Source organism: Anguilla rostrata, chromosome 7 (genome assembly GCF_018555375.3).
Source record: "Anguilla rostrata isolate EN2019 chromosome 7, ASM1855537v3, whole genome shotgun sequence".
NCBI lineage: Eukaryota > Metazoa > Chordata > Actinopteri > Anguilliformes > Anguillidae > Anguilla > Anguilla rostrata.
Window position 1 is genome coordinate 17993361 of NC_057939.1, and position 18117 is coordinate 18011477.

At 47.6% G+C, this 18117-nt stretch overlaps 2 protein-coding genes across 6 annotated transcripts in view; one reads left to right on the top strand and one right to left on the bottom strand.

The window, feature by feature from the left end:
- The window catches only part of cacna2d4a (calcium channel, voltage-dependent, alpha 2/delta subunit 4a), a 112029-nt gene extending 108544 nt beyond the window's left edge, over nucleotides 1-3485 (top strand). For 4 of the 5 annotated variants that reach the window (XM_064343363.1, XM_064343368.1, XM_064343366.1 and 1 more), the window contains one exon: nucleotides 563-2756. In XM_064343363.1, coding sequence (XP_064199433.1) covers nucleotides 563-658 — 96 coding nt within the window. In that variant the 3' untranslated portion in view covers nucleotides 659-2756. Of the gene's footprint in view, nucleotides 1-562 lie in introns of all 5 variants that reach the window. The other variant, XM_064343367.1, reaches the window with a different exon arrangement.
- Nucleotides 3486-7260: 3775 nt separating this feature from the next.
- Nucleotides 7261-18117, bottom strand: part of adipor2 (adiponectin receptor 2) — a 38391-nt gene continuing 27534 nt past the window's right edge. The window contains exons 4-8 of the mRNA XM_064343378.1: nucleotides 17587-17758; nucleotides 13842-14028; nucleotides 13322-13509; nucleotides 11707-11900; nucleotides 7261-10028 (exon numbers count right to left, since the gene is read on the bottom strand). Of these exons, the coding sequence (XP_064199448.1) occupies nucleotides 9900-10028; nucleotides 11707-11900; nucleotides 13322-13509; nucleotides 13842-14028; nucleotides 17587-17758 (870 nt within the window). The 3' untranslated portion in view covers nucleotides 7261-9899. The remainder of the gene's footprint in view (nucleotides 10029-11706; nucleotides 11901-13321; nucleotides 13510-13841; nucleotides 14029-17586; nucleotides 17759-18117) is intronic.

The following is an 18117-nucleotide window of genomic DNA, read 5'->3' on the forward strand; positions in this document are numbered from 1 at the left end:
CAACCATGTTAAAAAGTCTAATATTGATTAATCTCAAATGAGGACTTTATGGGCCAGTTGCACAGACGCAGATTAAGCCTAGTCCTTGACTAAATTCTATTTAGAATGGAGATTCTCCATACAAAACTCAATGTAGTCCATGACTAAATTTAATCTGTCTGTGAAAATGGCCCTACATCTTCTTTGAGGTGTCATTAGCTGATGGCTCTTCCACTCATTCCTGAGCATCAAAGCGGTTTCTTTTAACTGATCAGTTCAAAACTAAACAGACAGTCTGAACAACAGCAAAATAATGTTTACTGTGTAGCTAAGAAAAATATAACAGGAGTTTCATAAACTGGTTGAAAAGACTTGTGGACTGAAGGAGACATATCATCCTCAAATCATGTGTGGTATGGCACGGAGAGAGCCGTGTACCTTTCAGAACGGAACACATTATACTTCAGTGATACATTTTCTGGATGTGGTGGTACATTGTGCTTGAATAAAAGCCTAGTGTGTTTTTGTAACACTTTAATGTTCATGCACGTTTTAAGTATTCATCTGTTGCTCTTTATTGTAGGAAAATGCCAAAGATTGTGGGGGAGCTTCGGAAATTTCCCTGTCTGTGGCCCTATTCCTGGCTTCCCTGGCCACCTCTACGTGGGTCCTGCGATGATGGACAGGCCAAGACTCCACCTCCCTGGAGTCACTGATCTCCTGGCTCCCAAAATGGCTGAACCAGGCACGCGGGCTGCTGAAATGCTACTGTAATCTTTAGTTTTTGAGCTGAGTAGATTGCCAACCAGCACTGTGACTGCTGAGGGACGATACAACAGCTACACACTGGGAAGAGACCATCCCTGGATCTACACCAGTGCACAGAAACAAAAGGGCTTTTCAACAGTGTCTTAAGATGCCATTTTCCTCTCTCTTTTCTTAGCAAAATTCTCTGAGGGAAAATCGGACACATTTTTAAACAACGGAGAAGAGACACGACTACAAATGCTCACCTTTGTGGAGAAGAAAAATAGCGGTCAGTTACTACTGCAAAAATAGATATCCAATTCATGCATGTGTTTCAGTAGCATTAGCCATGGGCATGTGACTTTGTCAAGACATGTTCTACAGAAGCACTGCAGCCAAGACACCGACACAGGTGTCACCAAGGCTGGAAGGTATCTTTGTCTCCAATCGGCTGCATGAATTCTGCCCTCTGCTGGACACTGCATCACAGTGCAGTGCCAATGTCCTGTGATGTCAGAGCATTATTCATTCATTCAGCTTTTTATTTCAGACTCTAAAAAAAGGTCCATTAGAACTGTGGCCTATGCTGAGCCAGATCAGAATCTCAAAAAGATTAAAAAAAAAAAATTCTATGCACAGGTGCACACATACACATACAACCACAAGCACACACACACAAGCAAACACAAACGAGACAGGTATTAGCATATCTGCATGTTTTGTAAAATGTCAAAATGTGGGCAGCTTGCAGGCTCCATGCACTCAACAACTGCAGGAGAGACGGTTCACACACACCTTCAGCCTTAAAGTGGAGATGTGTGGTCCATAATGAAGGTCAGGAGACCAGGTTTGATTCTGTGCGCAAACCCTAAAAGGTGCTCTGCACAGTCTGCATTTTGCAATGGTTATGCAAAGGTTTGTTTCATTTTATTTTGTTGACAAAAGTGTATTATTCATTTATAGGGGTTAAGGGGGGCTACCTCTATTCATTAAGAGTCCCGGGCCTACAGTAATAAGAGGGTAGGCCCCTAATCGATAGACCCTCAGGTTTGTTTTAGGGCACAGATGTCTAACTCCAGTCCTGGAGGGCCGCAGTGTCCGCCAGTTTTTGGGGAGTTCTCGACATAAGTGTTTCATTCAAATCATTGATTGGCTAAGGCATCCACACGCCTTGTTCTCAAGGCCTTAATTGGCAGCTGACTGAAAGGAAAACACAAAAACCCGCAGACACTGCAGCCCCCTTGGGATTCAGTTTGACACCCCTGCTTTAGGGAGTCGGGTAACGAGAATGTGTAGTTGGTCCCAGCTGTTTTAGGACCATGTTTGTCACTTTCAAAAGGGGTAGATTTAGGGGGAAAACAGTATTGGAACGTGTTCCTCTGAAAATTACACTGTATAATGAAAATGGTGGAGAGGCACACTGCATGGGAAATGACAAAGACAAAAGCCGATGAGCAACCTGTATTATTACATCATAGGCTTACGCTCCAAACTGAAGTCCAATAAATAAAGACTAATGCAACTAGCATTCGGCACCACAGTGCACAAAATGTCATACCAAGCTCCACATAACAACAGTAGAGACAAACAACACCAAATACTGACAAGCTAGGCCATTTCTCTTTTCATCTTAAGCTCACATTAGCCATGCTTACGGGTACAGACGAGTGGTACAGTACTGAGCTCGGTCAGTGAGTGTGAAAGTGAAGAACTTGATGGGTTTGAACTGTAGACAGCTGTGCTGTGGGACTAGGGGGGCGAGGGGGTGACAAGCCCGGAGGCTGGGCCTGTTCTCTCTGGCTGAGGTGGGTATATTCACACCCAGCAGGCTGTAGCACCCTGAACCACATACCAGTATCTTGCAAAAACACACCATTTTTTTTAGGGGTATTTACACAATCCTGAATTTTTTTAAAGGTAAAGAGACTGCATAAGTACAAGAAAAGTGAAGGGTGCTTTAGGAATTATTTAAATACAAATGTAAATAAATGTTAAATAAATTACAATAAAATGGGTAAAAGTAGCTGCAATCTATTTGTTGTTACTGTGACATTAAAATGTCTGCAGTGGGTATTCATTAAGATGACATGAGCAAAGTTAGTTGATAGTTATATATTATTACTGACTTTCAGATGGAACTGAGCTCACCAGTGCAGAACATGTTATACACAATGCTTAAAACACTTAGTGGATAATGGAAACAGAAAAAGTGAAAACCAACTGAAGAACATGATGAGTGTGTATGTGCAGTCTAGAACAATGTATTACTATTATTATTTTCTACTGGTTTATTTAACATCCGTCGTATTGTTAGTTGTTTCAGTGTGCTGTAATGAAAACAGAATTGTTTTTCAGTTAGCACAGAATGTATCCGCAGCATTTCCAAGCATTGTGGTTTGCTTGTCAAGCACACACGTGACTCCCTTTTCACAGGCCGTGATTCTCGCTAGCAGAGTTAGGTAAGCAATGCCTAAAAATACCTCTAACTGCTCTCCAGTAGGTCTGATGCTAACACGGGGTGTACATGTGATATTACCCTGGGTTTCCAGCAGTGGATGGTGAACCGTCTGGATCTCCTAACTAATGTTGTAATGCAACAATAGGGTAATTAGCACAGTGCATGCAGCGAGAAAATACTGAGAAAATAATATTGATCCCTACGTTCAGTGCATGTACAAAAACAGAAATGTACAGTAATGTACAGAAATGCACATTACAGGAACACTTAGAAATGACGAAATAACAGCTATTTATTTTTTTATATATGAATTCAACCAATAATACTTCAGGGACATTGTCACAAATAAGAAAGATTTGCAAAGCGATCTGTGGAATTACCTGCCTTAACTAAAAACATTCAATCTTGTTCACAAAAAGCCAATTCCATGGATATTAATAACGAAAACGTGTCATGACTTCTTCTAAGCTCCTAAAACACAAAATGCACATTAAGGTAGGAGCCGTTCGAGCATTGATTAGCTAAAACAATGACAGTGTAATAAATAAAAAAAACACTGACAGTGCATAATGAATTATCTGGATAATACGACCACCTTTGATCGGATAGCATTGTAGCAGGTTAAGCAACAGCTTGTAGCCACCTAACATTAACTAGCTAGCAGGGTGGGTAGGCCTTAGACAAACCCAGAAGGAAGGGGAAAATAGCACCTTCAGAAACACGCATTTGTAAAGCGTGCATTGCATATTTATTGCACTAAACATACATTCAGCAGCAACAACACATTAAATGTCTCAACTACAACGTTGAAATGTCCGGAATCGAGACCCCCGGTCTAGAAAATGTTGCTAATTAAACTCAAGTGCTTGTGGTTGGGCCCACATGTTGACGCACATTAGCCTTTCAAAAATGAACTTAATTTCTCCAGGTAAAACATTTGCTAATTGAAATGCACAATAAAGCAGAAATGTTCTCAACGTAAACCCCACGATTTATACTTTACATCGTGATAACACGAGTGTTTTGCTTCAGAATGAATGCACGTACTCACATGGGCCAGGGTCCCAGCACAAATGAACCACACCAGTCGTGAATGAAGGAGCATAAGATGATGCCCTGCGGCAGGTATTCGCATCTCTTTGGTTAGGCCAGGGGCCTCTGAACAAGCCATCTACTTCCAGGTGTTGTAGCCGATGGTTGTACAACTTGTAGCTAGCCACTTCCGGGAACGGAAAAAAAAACAGCGTCCGGAGACATATTGTAATTACAAAGTCCGGATTAAGACGTATTTTACAATATCTAGCTACTCCTTTCTGTCTTCAGACGTTGGTACACTTTTGCAAGACATTATTTTAAATACTACTAGTAGTATTAGTAGTAGCAGTAGCAGCAGTGGCAGTGGTAACAGCAGCAGCAGTATTAGTAGTAACTAAAAATAAAAAATAAAAAAAAACTGAAGGATTGCATTTGTAATGTCACCTTCATGCATCACACAGGGGGCATCCACCTGTGTAACAGGTGCACATTTCCACCACTTATCTGAAAATGTTTGGAGCTGGAGACCTGCCACATGCTCACTGTTTGGGAAACTTGCCAGGATCCTGGCTCAGCCAGAAATGCAGTCAGTACAATGAAGAATACACAAGTTCTCCAACTTAATCTCTTCATAGACTAGGGGCTCAGCACCTCTGCCCTGATTCAGAGGATTAAGTTGCAGAGTGTAATCAATTCCCAGAACACTCCAGATAGATATACCATGGCACAGTGAAGCCTTAAGGTCAGTGTCCTACAGTCTCACATTACATGACTGGGAAGAAGCAGAAATTAGTTCTTAGGGAGGAGAGGTGGGAGGGGAAAAGGCTCATGCTTGGAGCAGTCAAAGGGCACCGCCCCCTGAGTCTTCCTTGAGAACCCAGCTGTCAGTAGGTATTCTCAGGCAGGCCAGGGTGTCCCTGCAGCATTCAAAGTGGATGCGGAAAGGGCCAAAGTGGCCGCTCATTGGCTGTACTCCTAGTCCGTGGCAGCCAGGCTCAGTGCGGTCCTTTCCCCAGATGCTGCCATTGGCCCACCTGATTTTTATGTTCCATGTCAAGCCACAGCCAGAGGGAGGTCAGCGGACAAAAATGACTCTGGCAGTAATGTTGGACAGGAAGAGGAAATGGCCCAGCCTTCTAGCTCAACATTATTTTAACCTGCAATGTTCCACCCACTCACCAAATGCAGGCTCAAGTGCACAATGGCATATTTGAATGGCTGTTATTCATGACACTAATTCACTTGAATATCACAAAATATATATTTAGACAGCCTTGTTTAGTGTGGTTAAATGCCAAATGCCAAACCTTGAAGCAGTACCAACAGCACCCTCTAGAGAGCACACTGATTAGTGCAACAGTAGGTGTGCACTACACTGCCAACCAGCAGAGGCTCGTCATGAGATTCAAAGCAATCTATTGTTGAGAACTGACTGTAAAGTGAGTCATTTTATATAACGATAATCCATTGGGATCTTTACGTGTTTCACATTAAAAATTCACTTGAACTTCTATAAATAAAGGTGTAGGGTATGCGTTTTCCTTCAGACTGTCATAACATGAGATGAGGAACCTGCAGTAAGCGACCACAAATATTTTCAAACATTTTTACATAAGGTCCACAATGAGAGAGAAGAAATTTGATGGCAGATCCTTAGTGTGTAAGAACTGAATGAGTGATTATGGGCATCCATCAAACAAAATTTCTCAATCAATCAATCTTCTGACTGAAGGCACAGGTCCCAGTGGGCCTGTGTCTCTGTGAGTAAGATGGATGGGGTCTGAATGGTCTCGTTAGACAGAGTGGGGAGAAAGGCAGGCTTTGTCCCAGGAGCTGGTAAACAGAAAAGGGTGTACGGGTTCACCCCTCAGCAAGCCTGGACAGCTCCTGGAGAGAAGGGAGGAACAGGGACCTGTTTTCACTGTCATGAAAGCACTGTTCTTCTTCTCTGATTTTATTACGCCGTCCGATGATGATACACGACCACCACATACACACACAATTAACACATCTCCACACACTGCATGATTATAACCATTTAAAGCCAACCAGTACATTAAGCAAATATAGTCTGAACACCTACAAATTAATCTCATAAAATGTTCTGCAAAATGCACAATGCTAAAATATCATTGTAAGAACCAACCTGGAACTTTCCTGGATAAAACAGTCTGCTTAATTAATGTGCATATCTCTAGTAAATCTCTAGAAATATTGGATTAAGGGTGCTGCCAGGCTGCTCTGGTTCCTTTGGGAGCCAGATCCACCAGTGGGCTGCTGCCATCATCCTGACTGAGTCTTCCAGCCATTTTGACCTGTCGCGCAGTGACAGCTCAGTCGTATGCCGACTTTATTTTTATTCTGCGGAGTCAGAAAACAGGGTCCGTGGGGGGTAAAACACTTTTCAGGTTTCATGAAGGTGGGCTCCCCCCCCCCTGCTCTCCATGACAAAATGCAGGGCTCTACGCTAACACTTTTTGCTATTTAACATGTGCTCCGAAGTTAGGAGCGCATTAATGCATCCCAGTTAGTATTTGTGCTCTTAAATTATTTTTCCAGTTAACACACATCCATTTTCAGAAGGAAATGCTCCTAAAAAAGGGGGCCCTGAAATGGGATGCAGAATTACTGGGAGGGAAGAAGGGCGTGTCTTTAGCCTGTCTGCCCGTCCAATCAGCTGCTGTGGGAGCCCAAGGCCTGAAGCACTGATGCTCACTCTGCAGTCACTCACAGGAACAGAAAAAGTGTGATAACAGAAAAAATCAAACAAATGCACCACATATGGTCATAAAAATTTGGTGTGATGCTGTATTAACATGGTGACACATCAAAATAAAGGCTTTTCCCAAATATAGTGCATTACCACCATCGGTCATAGGGTGGCAGCACAGGCAAGAAGAAATGAGGAACCACTGGTTTGAACTGGCCTTCCAAAGTCCAGCACCTTCTTCCTTAACTTCTCGATTCCAGTACTCCGGTTCATAGTCATACTTCAGGCTCCCGCATACTCACACACAAAAAAAAAACAACTGCACAATATATTTTGATTCAAAAAACTTTTTATTAGAACAATACAGCAGATATAAAGATCCTAATCGCAATCACACACCCTTTCAGAACTATACGTGTGCTTTCACAACAAACGTTATGCACTCCGCAAAAAGAAAAAAATATATATTTAAAAAAAACAGCAGTTTGTTTTCTTTAAATGCTTCTGTTATCTTAAATTTCACAATGAAACAAGGCCTCAACTTTGGAAGATGGAAAGTAGAATGCAAAGCACCCCTAATCAGGAAACACAAGGACAAACGAGAGAATTGAAAGAGGAGAACATGAAGATAACACTGCCCCCTACAGGCGGCCTACCACAACGGCCTGCCTGGATTCCACAGGGTTTCTCACCCTCAATGTTCAACAACCAGAAATGTCCCGTTATTTTATTTTTTTTAAAGGTGAAAAACGAATCTCACGGTAGCTGGTTTCAAGTGAAAGCTGTTTGCATTGCCTGACCGAACCCCCCTACCTATAATTCACTTGAAAGGCCCCTGCTCAGCCGGTCACCAGATGAAACCCTCTCTGTATTTTCTCTGTGGAGGACAATGTGGAGCTCTGACCTGGGATTAAGAGTCGTGACTACATCTTTAAAAGACGCTAAAGCTGAAACGTTATCCCAAGCATTCTGGAGTGGAGGTCACAACCTGCACGTGTTAAGCAGATGAAAATCACACATTGTATGTGTGTGAGGGAGAACGCAATCAGACATGAAATGGGAACATGTAGAGAGAGAGCTCGTCTGAGGCGTGTGCAGGTGTGTGCCACAACCCTATGCGGGGCGAACACGCCTTTACACCCTCCGGCCTGTCTTTCAACTGCTTCTTCCAGAATTATACAATTCCTTTATCTGCTCCCATCCTAATCCATCCTAATACTTCTCAATGGAAACTGATGATAGTAATGAAAATGTATTCATGTTTTTAATAAACAAGCTTGCATGCGCTTCTTTGTTCTGCATGTTAGCTTCAGCCCGTGTCCCCAGCAAGCGGCCTAGCGGCGTAACCCAGGTCTGGCCACGCCCCCAAGGTCCTGGGTCCGAGGGGGAGGAATGAAGTCGTGCGTGTGATGCGGTGGTAGGTGACAGTTGATGTTCAGGAGATAATGAATATGGAAAAGACAAAGAGGCCTGTGTGTGGCACACACTCAGAGATTAATGGTAGAGCCCTGTGGTTACAGGTATGAGGAGGAGGAGGACCGTGCGCTGCTGTCTGCGCAGATACACCGTGGGCTCTGGGGCCTGTCTCTACTTCCACACCACCGCTCTCCCCGCGATGTCTCACATCCTCCGCTTACGTTCTGAGAGGGCTGGGTGGTTGCTCGGTAACCAGAGGGGGGGCGGTGGGCTCTAAACTCTGAATTCCTGGAACTCGGCAGATCCGCCTGGGAGCTAGGGGAGGGATGTGGGTGCGTGGGCTCCCTGCCGAAACGCAGGCTGCCCCATGTTTGGGTGGGGCAGAGGGGGGAGGTCACAGCATATCTTCACTCATAGATCAGATTCCTTTCTGCAGGGCCACTTCCAGACAAGCACCTCATTCCAGTAAAAAAAAAAAAATTATAATTTGTGTACCCCATAATTTATTTCAGCCAGAGCTTGACTCCAGATTAATGTGGAGAAGAGATAGCAGAGATAAAAGAGAGAGGAGAGGGGAATAGCTAGAGAAAGCCCATCACACTACATATGGAGTCCGGTAAATGAGTATAAAGTGGAAAGGGTAATAAGAGAGCTCTCTCGTTAATTACACCCTGCTTCACAGGAGAACTGACCCTAATGTGGCTCCGCCCCTTTTACATCATAATGTACTTAACAGAACAGCTGCTAGAACAAGGTGTCCATTTTACCACTGGTGGCCAACTTCCCCCATTTCCACATACAGCTGACCCTGGGGGCGGGACTGTGCTCTACCTTGTCCGGGACTCAACGGACCAATCGCGGGCCACCGTTAGCCCCGACAGTAGTCTGGCCCAGCCCCCCTCCCCACCAGATGTCTAACCTCATTGTGCAAGTAAACTTTGACAGTGCGTGTGGCATTTCCAGCAAACTCTTCCCTCCTAAAAAATGACTGGTTTTGCATTTGTTTTTGCCTTTTAAACCTTTTTTTTCTTATAATCTTGAATTCATTTAAATTTCTCATTTTCTTCTTATAGCTTAAACATTTTTTTGGTTGATTTTGTTACTTTTATATATATAATACAAATCTATATAACCCAAAGTTAGAAATCTTATGTACATGAAAAATCTGTTTAAAAGCACCCCCCGCACTTATGGAAGAGAAAAAGAAACTCTTCACACACAAATTTTTTTGTCGCATGAAAGCATTTTAGACCCACTCTCAACAAAACCTACATTTTGTGTGTCTCGGTATTTTTAAGAATATTGACAATTGGCTTTGCGACTATATAATTTATTAGTTATCTACAAATATGTCTTTTCTGAATCTTAATTTCTCCCATTGGTGCAGTTTATTACAGAGAAAAGCCAAGACTTAGGTAGTTTTCAAAAAGAAAAGAAACCTTGTCCTTGACTTCGTCCTCTTATGTTCATCCTGGTGGACCAAAAAGACGTGTTTTGCTCGCTGCTCTGCTGGCTCCCCCTGGTGGCACGTGTCGGTGCCACGGCCGCGCGCGCTCACAGGGCACCATCCTCGGCGCAGCCCCCGCCGGCCGTGTAGCGGAACTCCTGCAGGTTGGAGACGCCGTGGAAGTGGACGAAGGCTCCCGCCACGACCAGGATGTGGAACAGCTGGTGAGAGTGGAACTGTGAAAGGAAAAGGTTCGCACAGGTCAGTCAGTCCGTCCGTTCTCTCCATTTATCTTCACTACCAGTGATAAAGATTAGCAGTTTGACATCCCTCCCTGCATACGTGTGTGTGTGTGTGTGTGCGTGTGCACACGTGTGCATGTACGCACATGTGTGTTTAACATTAACACTGGAAGGAAATGGCCTAGTCCAGATGTGCCATCAGGAGTGCAATGCGTGGAGCATTCCACAGAGAACATTCCAGAACAGCCAACATCAAACATCACATTCTGAGAAGAACGATCAGGCGAAGAGGCATTCTGCCTTTACACACACACACACACACACACACACACACACAGGCCTGCATACCTCACACGCAACACTGACTTTGGGTTAGGTCCGAAATGTACTCTTTTTTTTTTTTTTGGCTCCTTGAGCTTTTGTCCTTGGCTAACTGTGGGGACGTAACGCTCACTGTTCTCCTCCACACTTCCGCACATCAATTTCCAGCGGACGTTTTTATAGGGGCTGGACGTCCTCCAAGAGATAACATGAATTTGAAGAAAGACAAAAACCCTGCACTTTCAATTAAGAGGCGCTCGTGTTGGACATCGGAGCTGGCGTCAGGAGACCGCGTCGCGGTGGCGGAGCTTAAAAACAGCAGCGAGAGAAAAGGAGGCTACTGAAACATGACTTATTCATGGCAAGCATCTACCCAACCTGGGCTTTCTCCCCTGTGCCTCCCCACCCCTTTCCCTCTGCGGGACGTCTCACAGAAATAGCCCCCACCAGCTGAGGAAATAGAGGGGGTTTGGAAGACGGCGGCGGGGCTGAATGAAGCTCCAGGGCTGCCCTGGTTTGAGTGCAGGGGCTGAGCTTAATGGACGGGAGGGGGAGCGGCTCGGCACACAGGAGGGGGTCGGTCCTGAAAGGGGAGGGGGCGTGTCCCGGAGCCAGTGGGTCTGTTCTCCCCGTACTTACAGGGGTGAAGCCAGCGACCCCGAAACGCCCAGCACTCTGCCTGACACACACACACACGCGCGCGCACACACACACACACGCGCGCGCACACACACACACACGCACGCACACATGCATGCACACACACACACGCGCACGCACACACACACACACACACGCGTGCACACACACACACGCACGCACACACACACACGCACGCGCACACACACACACACACACACGCACGCACGCACGCGCACAGACGCGCACAGACGCGCACACACACGCGCACACACACACATGCGCGCACGCACACACACGCGCGCACACACACAAGCGTGCACGCACACGCACGCATGCACAAATGTCCACACACACACGCACACACCACATGACTGCTGACCAAGCTCACACAAACACACACCCATCTGGGTTCACTCAGCTGAACCCAGAAATAGCCAGAGGCCCCTCTGTTCAGCAGCACAGTGGCTGCTGTGTTCTGAGGGCTGGGGAGGGCGGGGAGAGATGGAGCTCCGCCCCATCATCTGTGTGTGTGTCTGTGTGTGTGAGTGTGTGTGTGTGTGTGTGTGTGTGTGTGGGAGGGAGATTGTGTGCATGCGCATGAGTTTCACTGCAGACGCTCTGTCCCAGCTCCTCACTGGCAGAGGAGAGGGAAGGTGACGGGGGAGGGAGGGGTGTGTGGGGGGGGAGGTGTCGGGGGTGTCACACATACCCAAATGTCACACTTTCCAGGGAAGAACCTCTCCGGGATGCGGGCGGCATACAGACAGGCTCCGGTGATGTAGAGTGTGGCCATGAGGAGGAGCCAGCCCATCTGGCCCATGGTGGTGGCCCGCAAAAACCCCTCGGTGATGACAAAGTGCAGCGAGGGGACCACTCCACTCAGGCCCAGACCCACAAACACACCTGAGAGACAGAGAGGACACAGCTCACACACTGCACCCGCCTACAGGCACACAACCTGCGTCCCACAGACAGCCTGCATCCTGCATATAACCTAGAGACTACACACAACCTGCATCCTACACACAATCTACAACCTACATATAACCAACAAACTACACACAACCTGCAAATAACACACAAACTGCAACCTATATAGCCTACAAACTACACATAACCTACATACAACCTGCGTTCTACACATAACTTACAACCTACACATAACCTGAATTCTGCATTCAAAACTGCATATATCATACAATCTACAAACAAGCTGCAACATATACACTACCTACATACGAACTACACCCAAACGAGACTGCACAAACATACCTGAGACAGACAGAGGACTTAAAACCCACACACTGCCTTCCTCACACCGCGACACGGACACATAGGGCTCTCTCTGCACTGTGTGGGAACCCATTCAATACCGGTGAGTTCAATACTCAATCTGATATACACACCTCTCTCCACACAGATAGGGAGAGAAGAGAGGGATCAGAGAGGGGAAAGAGAAAGATAGAGGACAGAGGGAGAGATAGATAAAGATAAGAGATAAAAGAGGGAGTGAGAGAGGAGAGGGGGAGACAGAGGAGAGAGGCAAGAGAAAAATACAGGGCAAGAGAGATGAGAGATACAGAGAGAGAGAGGGAGAGAGGAGAGAGGAGAGAAAGACAGAGGGAGAGAGAGAGATAGATAGACCCAGAGAGGACTCTAGGCCCGACCTGGGTGCTCCTCGTTGCCCCCCCCCAGCCTTAATGGGCCGTTAGAGAGCAGGATCCAGGGCCCGGGGAGGGGGCTGTAACAGCCCCATAAATGTCAGCAGGAACTGGCGGGGATTATCTAAATGGCCCTCCATAAAAGAGGGCTATGAATTGATAAAGCCAGGTAGTTTGTCTCGGGCCAATTAAGGGGCGGGAGGAGCGCCGCAGCCGAGCGTGGGCTTCCACATGAAGGAGAGGGGCGGGGCCTCGCTCACCGCCCCCCCCCCCCGCCCGCCCTGCATTATTTACAGCCCCAGCAGGGGGCCCCCGCCTGTCTGCTGTCTGGTGACTCAGCAGGGGAGAGGGGAAGGGGAAGGGGGAGGGGGTCCTGAGGGGAACTGTGTGGCTCGGCTAATGAGAACTCAGGGCTCCCACAAATATTAACCCCCCCAGGGCCCCCCCATGGCTTTAAAAAAATAAAAAATTAAAAAAAGGCGAATAACTGCAGTCGCATCAAAATACTAATGAAACTAAACTGCACGTAAAACAGCGATACAGCAGGTTCAATGTGTCCCTGTGGAAGTCAGCAATATGCTTCAGCCAAAATCTGACAGGGCTCGCTAACTCAACTCCCGTTCTCTCTCTCTCACACACACACACACACACACACTCCCTTACCGGCCCGGACTCCGCGGTACTGCGGTGTGGCGAAGAAGTCGCACTGCGAGACGATGATGGCGGAGATGCCCAGGACGCACACCACGATCAGGTAGATGAAGCAGGGCTGCGGGGAGCAGTAGAAGGAGTAGTACAGCCAGGGCACAAAGCTGCCCATGATCAGGAAGGCGATGCCCGAGTAGTCCAACCTGCAGGGGCACAGGGAGGGGCACGTCAGAACAGACACACCCACTGACATACACACACTTCAGTATGGGCACACACACACGGACATGCACACACACACACACATGCGCGCACACACACACGGACACGCACACACACTCATACACACACGCACACACACACACACACGGACACGCACACACACTCATACACACGCGCACACTTCAGTATGGCACACACACACGGACACGCACACACACACATACTCCCGTTCAGCGGAACCGCGTTTGCGGTAACCCTGGAGACGCCGACCGCCGGCCGCACGGCCCCAGAGCACTCTGGGCCAGGTACTCACTTGGAGAAGACCCGGGACACGCCCTCCGAGTGGCAGTACACGGTGTGGAAGAGCCAGGAGAAGGACAGGCAGAGGATGGCTCCCAGGAAGAACATGCCGATCACCACCTTCTCCTGGACCGGCGCCACGAACGACATGTTGGGCCGGAACATGTAGACTATCCCCAGACAGAGGAAAAACAGGCAGCCTGGGGGGAGAGGGGGAGGGAGGAAGGGAGAGAGAGAGGGGGATTAATCCTAACAGTGCCAAGCTCTTGTGTCTGGGGCCAACGTGGCGTGACAGTTCAATGAACAAACTGCTGTTTAAAAGAGAATAGTCAGTCAGGCTTGAGTAGGAGAATAGTCAGTCAGTCATGTAGACTAGTCTGCGTAGAAAAATAGTCAGTCCAGCTCATTTAGAATGGTCAGTCGTATGGGAGTCGTATCAGTCAGGCCTGTGTAGGAGAAGTCAGTCAGGCCTGTGTAGGAGAAGTCAGTCAGGCCTGTGTAGGAGAAGTCAGTCAGGCCTGTGTAGGAGAATTCAGTCAGGCCTGTGTAGGAGAAGTCAGTCAGGCCTGTGTAGGAGAAGTCAGTCAGGCCTGTTTAGGAGAAGTCAGTCAGGCCTGTGTAGGAGAAGTCAGTCAGGCCTGTGTAGGAGAAGTCAGTCAGGCCTGTGTAGGAGAAGTCAGTCAGGCCTGTGTAGGAGAAGTCAGTCAGGCCTGTGTAGGAGAATTCAGTCAGGCCTGTGTAGGAGAAGTCAGTCAGGCCTGTGTAGGAGAAGTCAGTCAGGCCTGTGTAGGAGAATTCAGTCAGGCCTGTGTAGGAGAAGTCAGTCAGGCCTGTGTAGGAGAATTCAGTCAGGCCTGTGTAGGAGAAGTCAGTCAGGCCTGTGTAGGAGAATTCAGTCAGCCGTGTAGGAAACAGGCAGCCTGTGAGGAGAAGCAGTAGGGCGTTTAGGAGAAGCAGAGGCTGGTAGGAGAAGTCAAGTCAAGCCTGTGTCGGAGAAGTCAGTCAGGCCTGTGGTAGGAGAAGTCAGTCAGGCTGGTAGGAGAATAGTCAGTCAGGCCTGTGTAGGAAAATGTCAGTCCAGGCCTTGTAGAGAGAAGTCAGTCAGGCCTGTGTAGGAGAATTCAGTCAGGCCTGTGTAGGAGAAGTCAGTCAGGCCTGTGTAGGAGAAGTCAGTCAGGCCTGTGTAGGAGAAGTCAGTCAGGCCTGTGTAGGAGAAGTCAGTCAGGCCTGTGTAGGAGAAGTCAGTCAGGCCTGTGTAGGAGAACAGACAGTCATGCCTAAGATAATAGTCAGTCAGGAGGGTTTGGTCGATATGTCAATCAATACGTTCACCAGTGACAGTCTGAGGTCTAATAATAAGCCCAACTGAATTCAGACAACTCAAGCACATGCTTCCAGGGTGACAGTTAGGCGTTTTCATTTCAAATACAATTCCTGTCAACTTTTATGAAACTTCGAATAAAAAAATTGCAGTGTTGGGAGCAGAAATGCATTTCATATATAACATTCATTAAATGAGAAACATGAATATGCTTGCTAATTATTTTATATAGGCTCTACCCCATTACAATGCACAGTATGCACTACAACACATCTGACGGCAAGATATTCAAAGTGTTCAATTTAATAAAAGAATACATAAATTTTCTTTGAAAATAACTGGTGATTCTTTGACAAATGGCCTTTGATTATGCTCGTGTGTAGATATTGCACAGGGAAAGCTCATTACATCAGTGTGTTGTTTAATCTTTAAGTCAGGGAGCCATACTTGCATCACGGACCTGATCAGTGAACTGGTACAGCTTGTAAACAAAAGCCATTCAACTGCAAATATTTGCACGTGTGCATCTTTGTTGGACAATCTTTAATGAGTATCTGAGTACATGGCCTGTGTGTTTTGTGTCTGTAATGTGTTTCACACGCCACGTGCAGCCAGACGAATCTCCGAGCGTGTGGATAAAAAGGTTTTTCTGTGTCATCCAATCTAATCTGATCCAATGTAACACGATAAAAACACAAAGAACCAGCGAAACCGCTCCGTTGGCAAGCTAAAGTCCATCAGTATGTGTCATACGCCCAGCCCTTGATTTCACATTCTGACCACTATCTGCACCCAAAGAATAATTACCTATCAAGCCTGATCAAACATCAAATATAGCTTCATTAATTTTCAGTTTTTGATTATTATGATGTGGAACAGTCTACACCATTTGATAAATGAGCAGGATTCAGCCAGTTGGCAGTTTGCAGCCTACAGTACGTTCCTGTCACAGACTGAACACTAGGGGGCAGCGTGAAACAGCTCAAGCATACATTCTCCTTGTCACAGCTTGTTTTCCCCCTTGTAGCGCAGTGTGAAAAGTGGCCTTTACAATCGGCCCTGAAATTACCACAATTAATCATACAAAATGCTTAACGCGGCTTCTGAATACGAAGCCAACGCACAGTCCCTTCCAAAGGAACTCCAACTCCCAGGGAGCACAATAACGCTCATTACCCTAACGTGACATTTAACATTAAAGGTTGAGAATGGGAGAGTGGGGTTCCAGCAGCGCACCCTATGCCAGAATCGCACCCCTCCTCTCAGCCTCTTTCATACTCCTGCCCTCTCCCATTATCTGTCACCATCCTCCCCCCTCTTTCTTTCAGTCTTGCTTTCATGTGCTCCCTCTTTCCTGCTGTCCCTCCTTATTGCTCAGCCTCCATGGCAGTGTGGTGTTTGCAGGTCAGGGGCCCTGCAGCCTCGTCTGTGCTGTTCCTGGAGCTCGCCTGGACCAGGCTGCATTAAAGGCCACATAAATATTCATTCCCTAATTAGCCATTATGGTACAGCGCGCTTGTGCTACGCAATGATGACTGACCTCTTAAGGACAGATGCTGAGCAGGCTGTCTGAACATGTCCCGTGTGTGTGTGTGTGTGTGTGTGTGTGCGTGCGCGCGTGTGTGTCTGTGTGTGTGCGTGTGTTCTTGTGTGTGTGCGTGTGTTCTTGTGTGTGTGCACGTGTATGTGTGCGCACGTGCACAGGCACAACGTGTGCACATGTCTTTGAGCGCGACTCCTTGGCTGAGCGGCTAATGATTGGTTAAGTAATATTACCACACATTTAAGCTGCGCGCTGCAATGTGAGGAACAGCGGCCGTCTCCGCAGGCTGAGCTCCACACTCCCAGGGCGCACTCCGTTCTCACCCCTGCCTTCTCAAAATGTCAGAACACACCAGCTCAGTGCTGCGGAGACGGTTAACTCAATCACCCGTAATTACTGCGGGACAGCTTAACAAGAGGTTTTAATATCTGCCTACACCGGCTCGCCAGATCTGTAGAGACACAGCAGCGAATGAGCAGCCTGCAACGTCCTGAGGGCTTTTATTTAAAAAACAAAAAAACAAAACGCAAGTAAATCCTTCACAATAAGAGCGGAGACGCCGCTCCAGTGGCCGGTCCGGCTGGTAATGCTAAAATATGACTCGCTCAGTAAGGCATTAACTGCATTATCAATCATTACAGGTCTACCGCTGGTTCTTGAAGGCGGCTTTCACGCATGCCAGCAAAAGTACTGTAGAGGCAGACGCCATTGGATGCCAAGACCAATAAAAACTCACACAGGTTTACGACACGGAGGCAGCGATGTATCACACAATTCCATTTCATTAGCGCGTGCCGCTTAACCTTCCGCGGAGTTTAAACTGGCCCCCCTCCCCCCCCCCCCACACCCTCCCGGAGTTTGGGAACGTCGCCCGCCCGCCTGCCCGGCCCTTACCCAGAAGATGTGTCCAGATGTTCCCCGTCTCGGTGTGGATTCTGAAGATGCTCTTGAAGCAGGCCCTGAAGGAGGGCATGGGCGGCCGGTGCCCGTGCAACAGGAAGTCGTTGTCCTTCAGCCAATCGGGCAGGACGTCGTGCGGTATCACCCGCCATCGGCCCTCCCACATCTGCGACAGGGGGAGAGGAGGCGTTAAACGTGACACGGGGCGGGGGGGAGGGGGGGTATGAGAGGGGGGCGTGCGCTACGAGCTCCGGGCTGCACCCCAGGGTCTTGTCTTTCGTTACGGCCCAGCTGGGACCCACGCACTTCATTAGGACCTTTACCTGAGCCGCCTCCATTCAGCGGCCCACTGTAATTAAAAACGCTTCCTTAAATAATGAAACGGGCGGTTTCATTAGGCCGGTGGCTGCGTCACCCAGCGCTCCGTGGGAACAGAGCGCTCCTGCCGACGCTCGTGTTTCTGAAGGTGTCAGGAGCTCGCTTATCTGATTGGGCTGAGAGGGGGAAAGACCAGGAGCACACGGG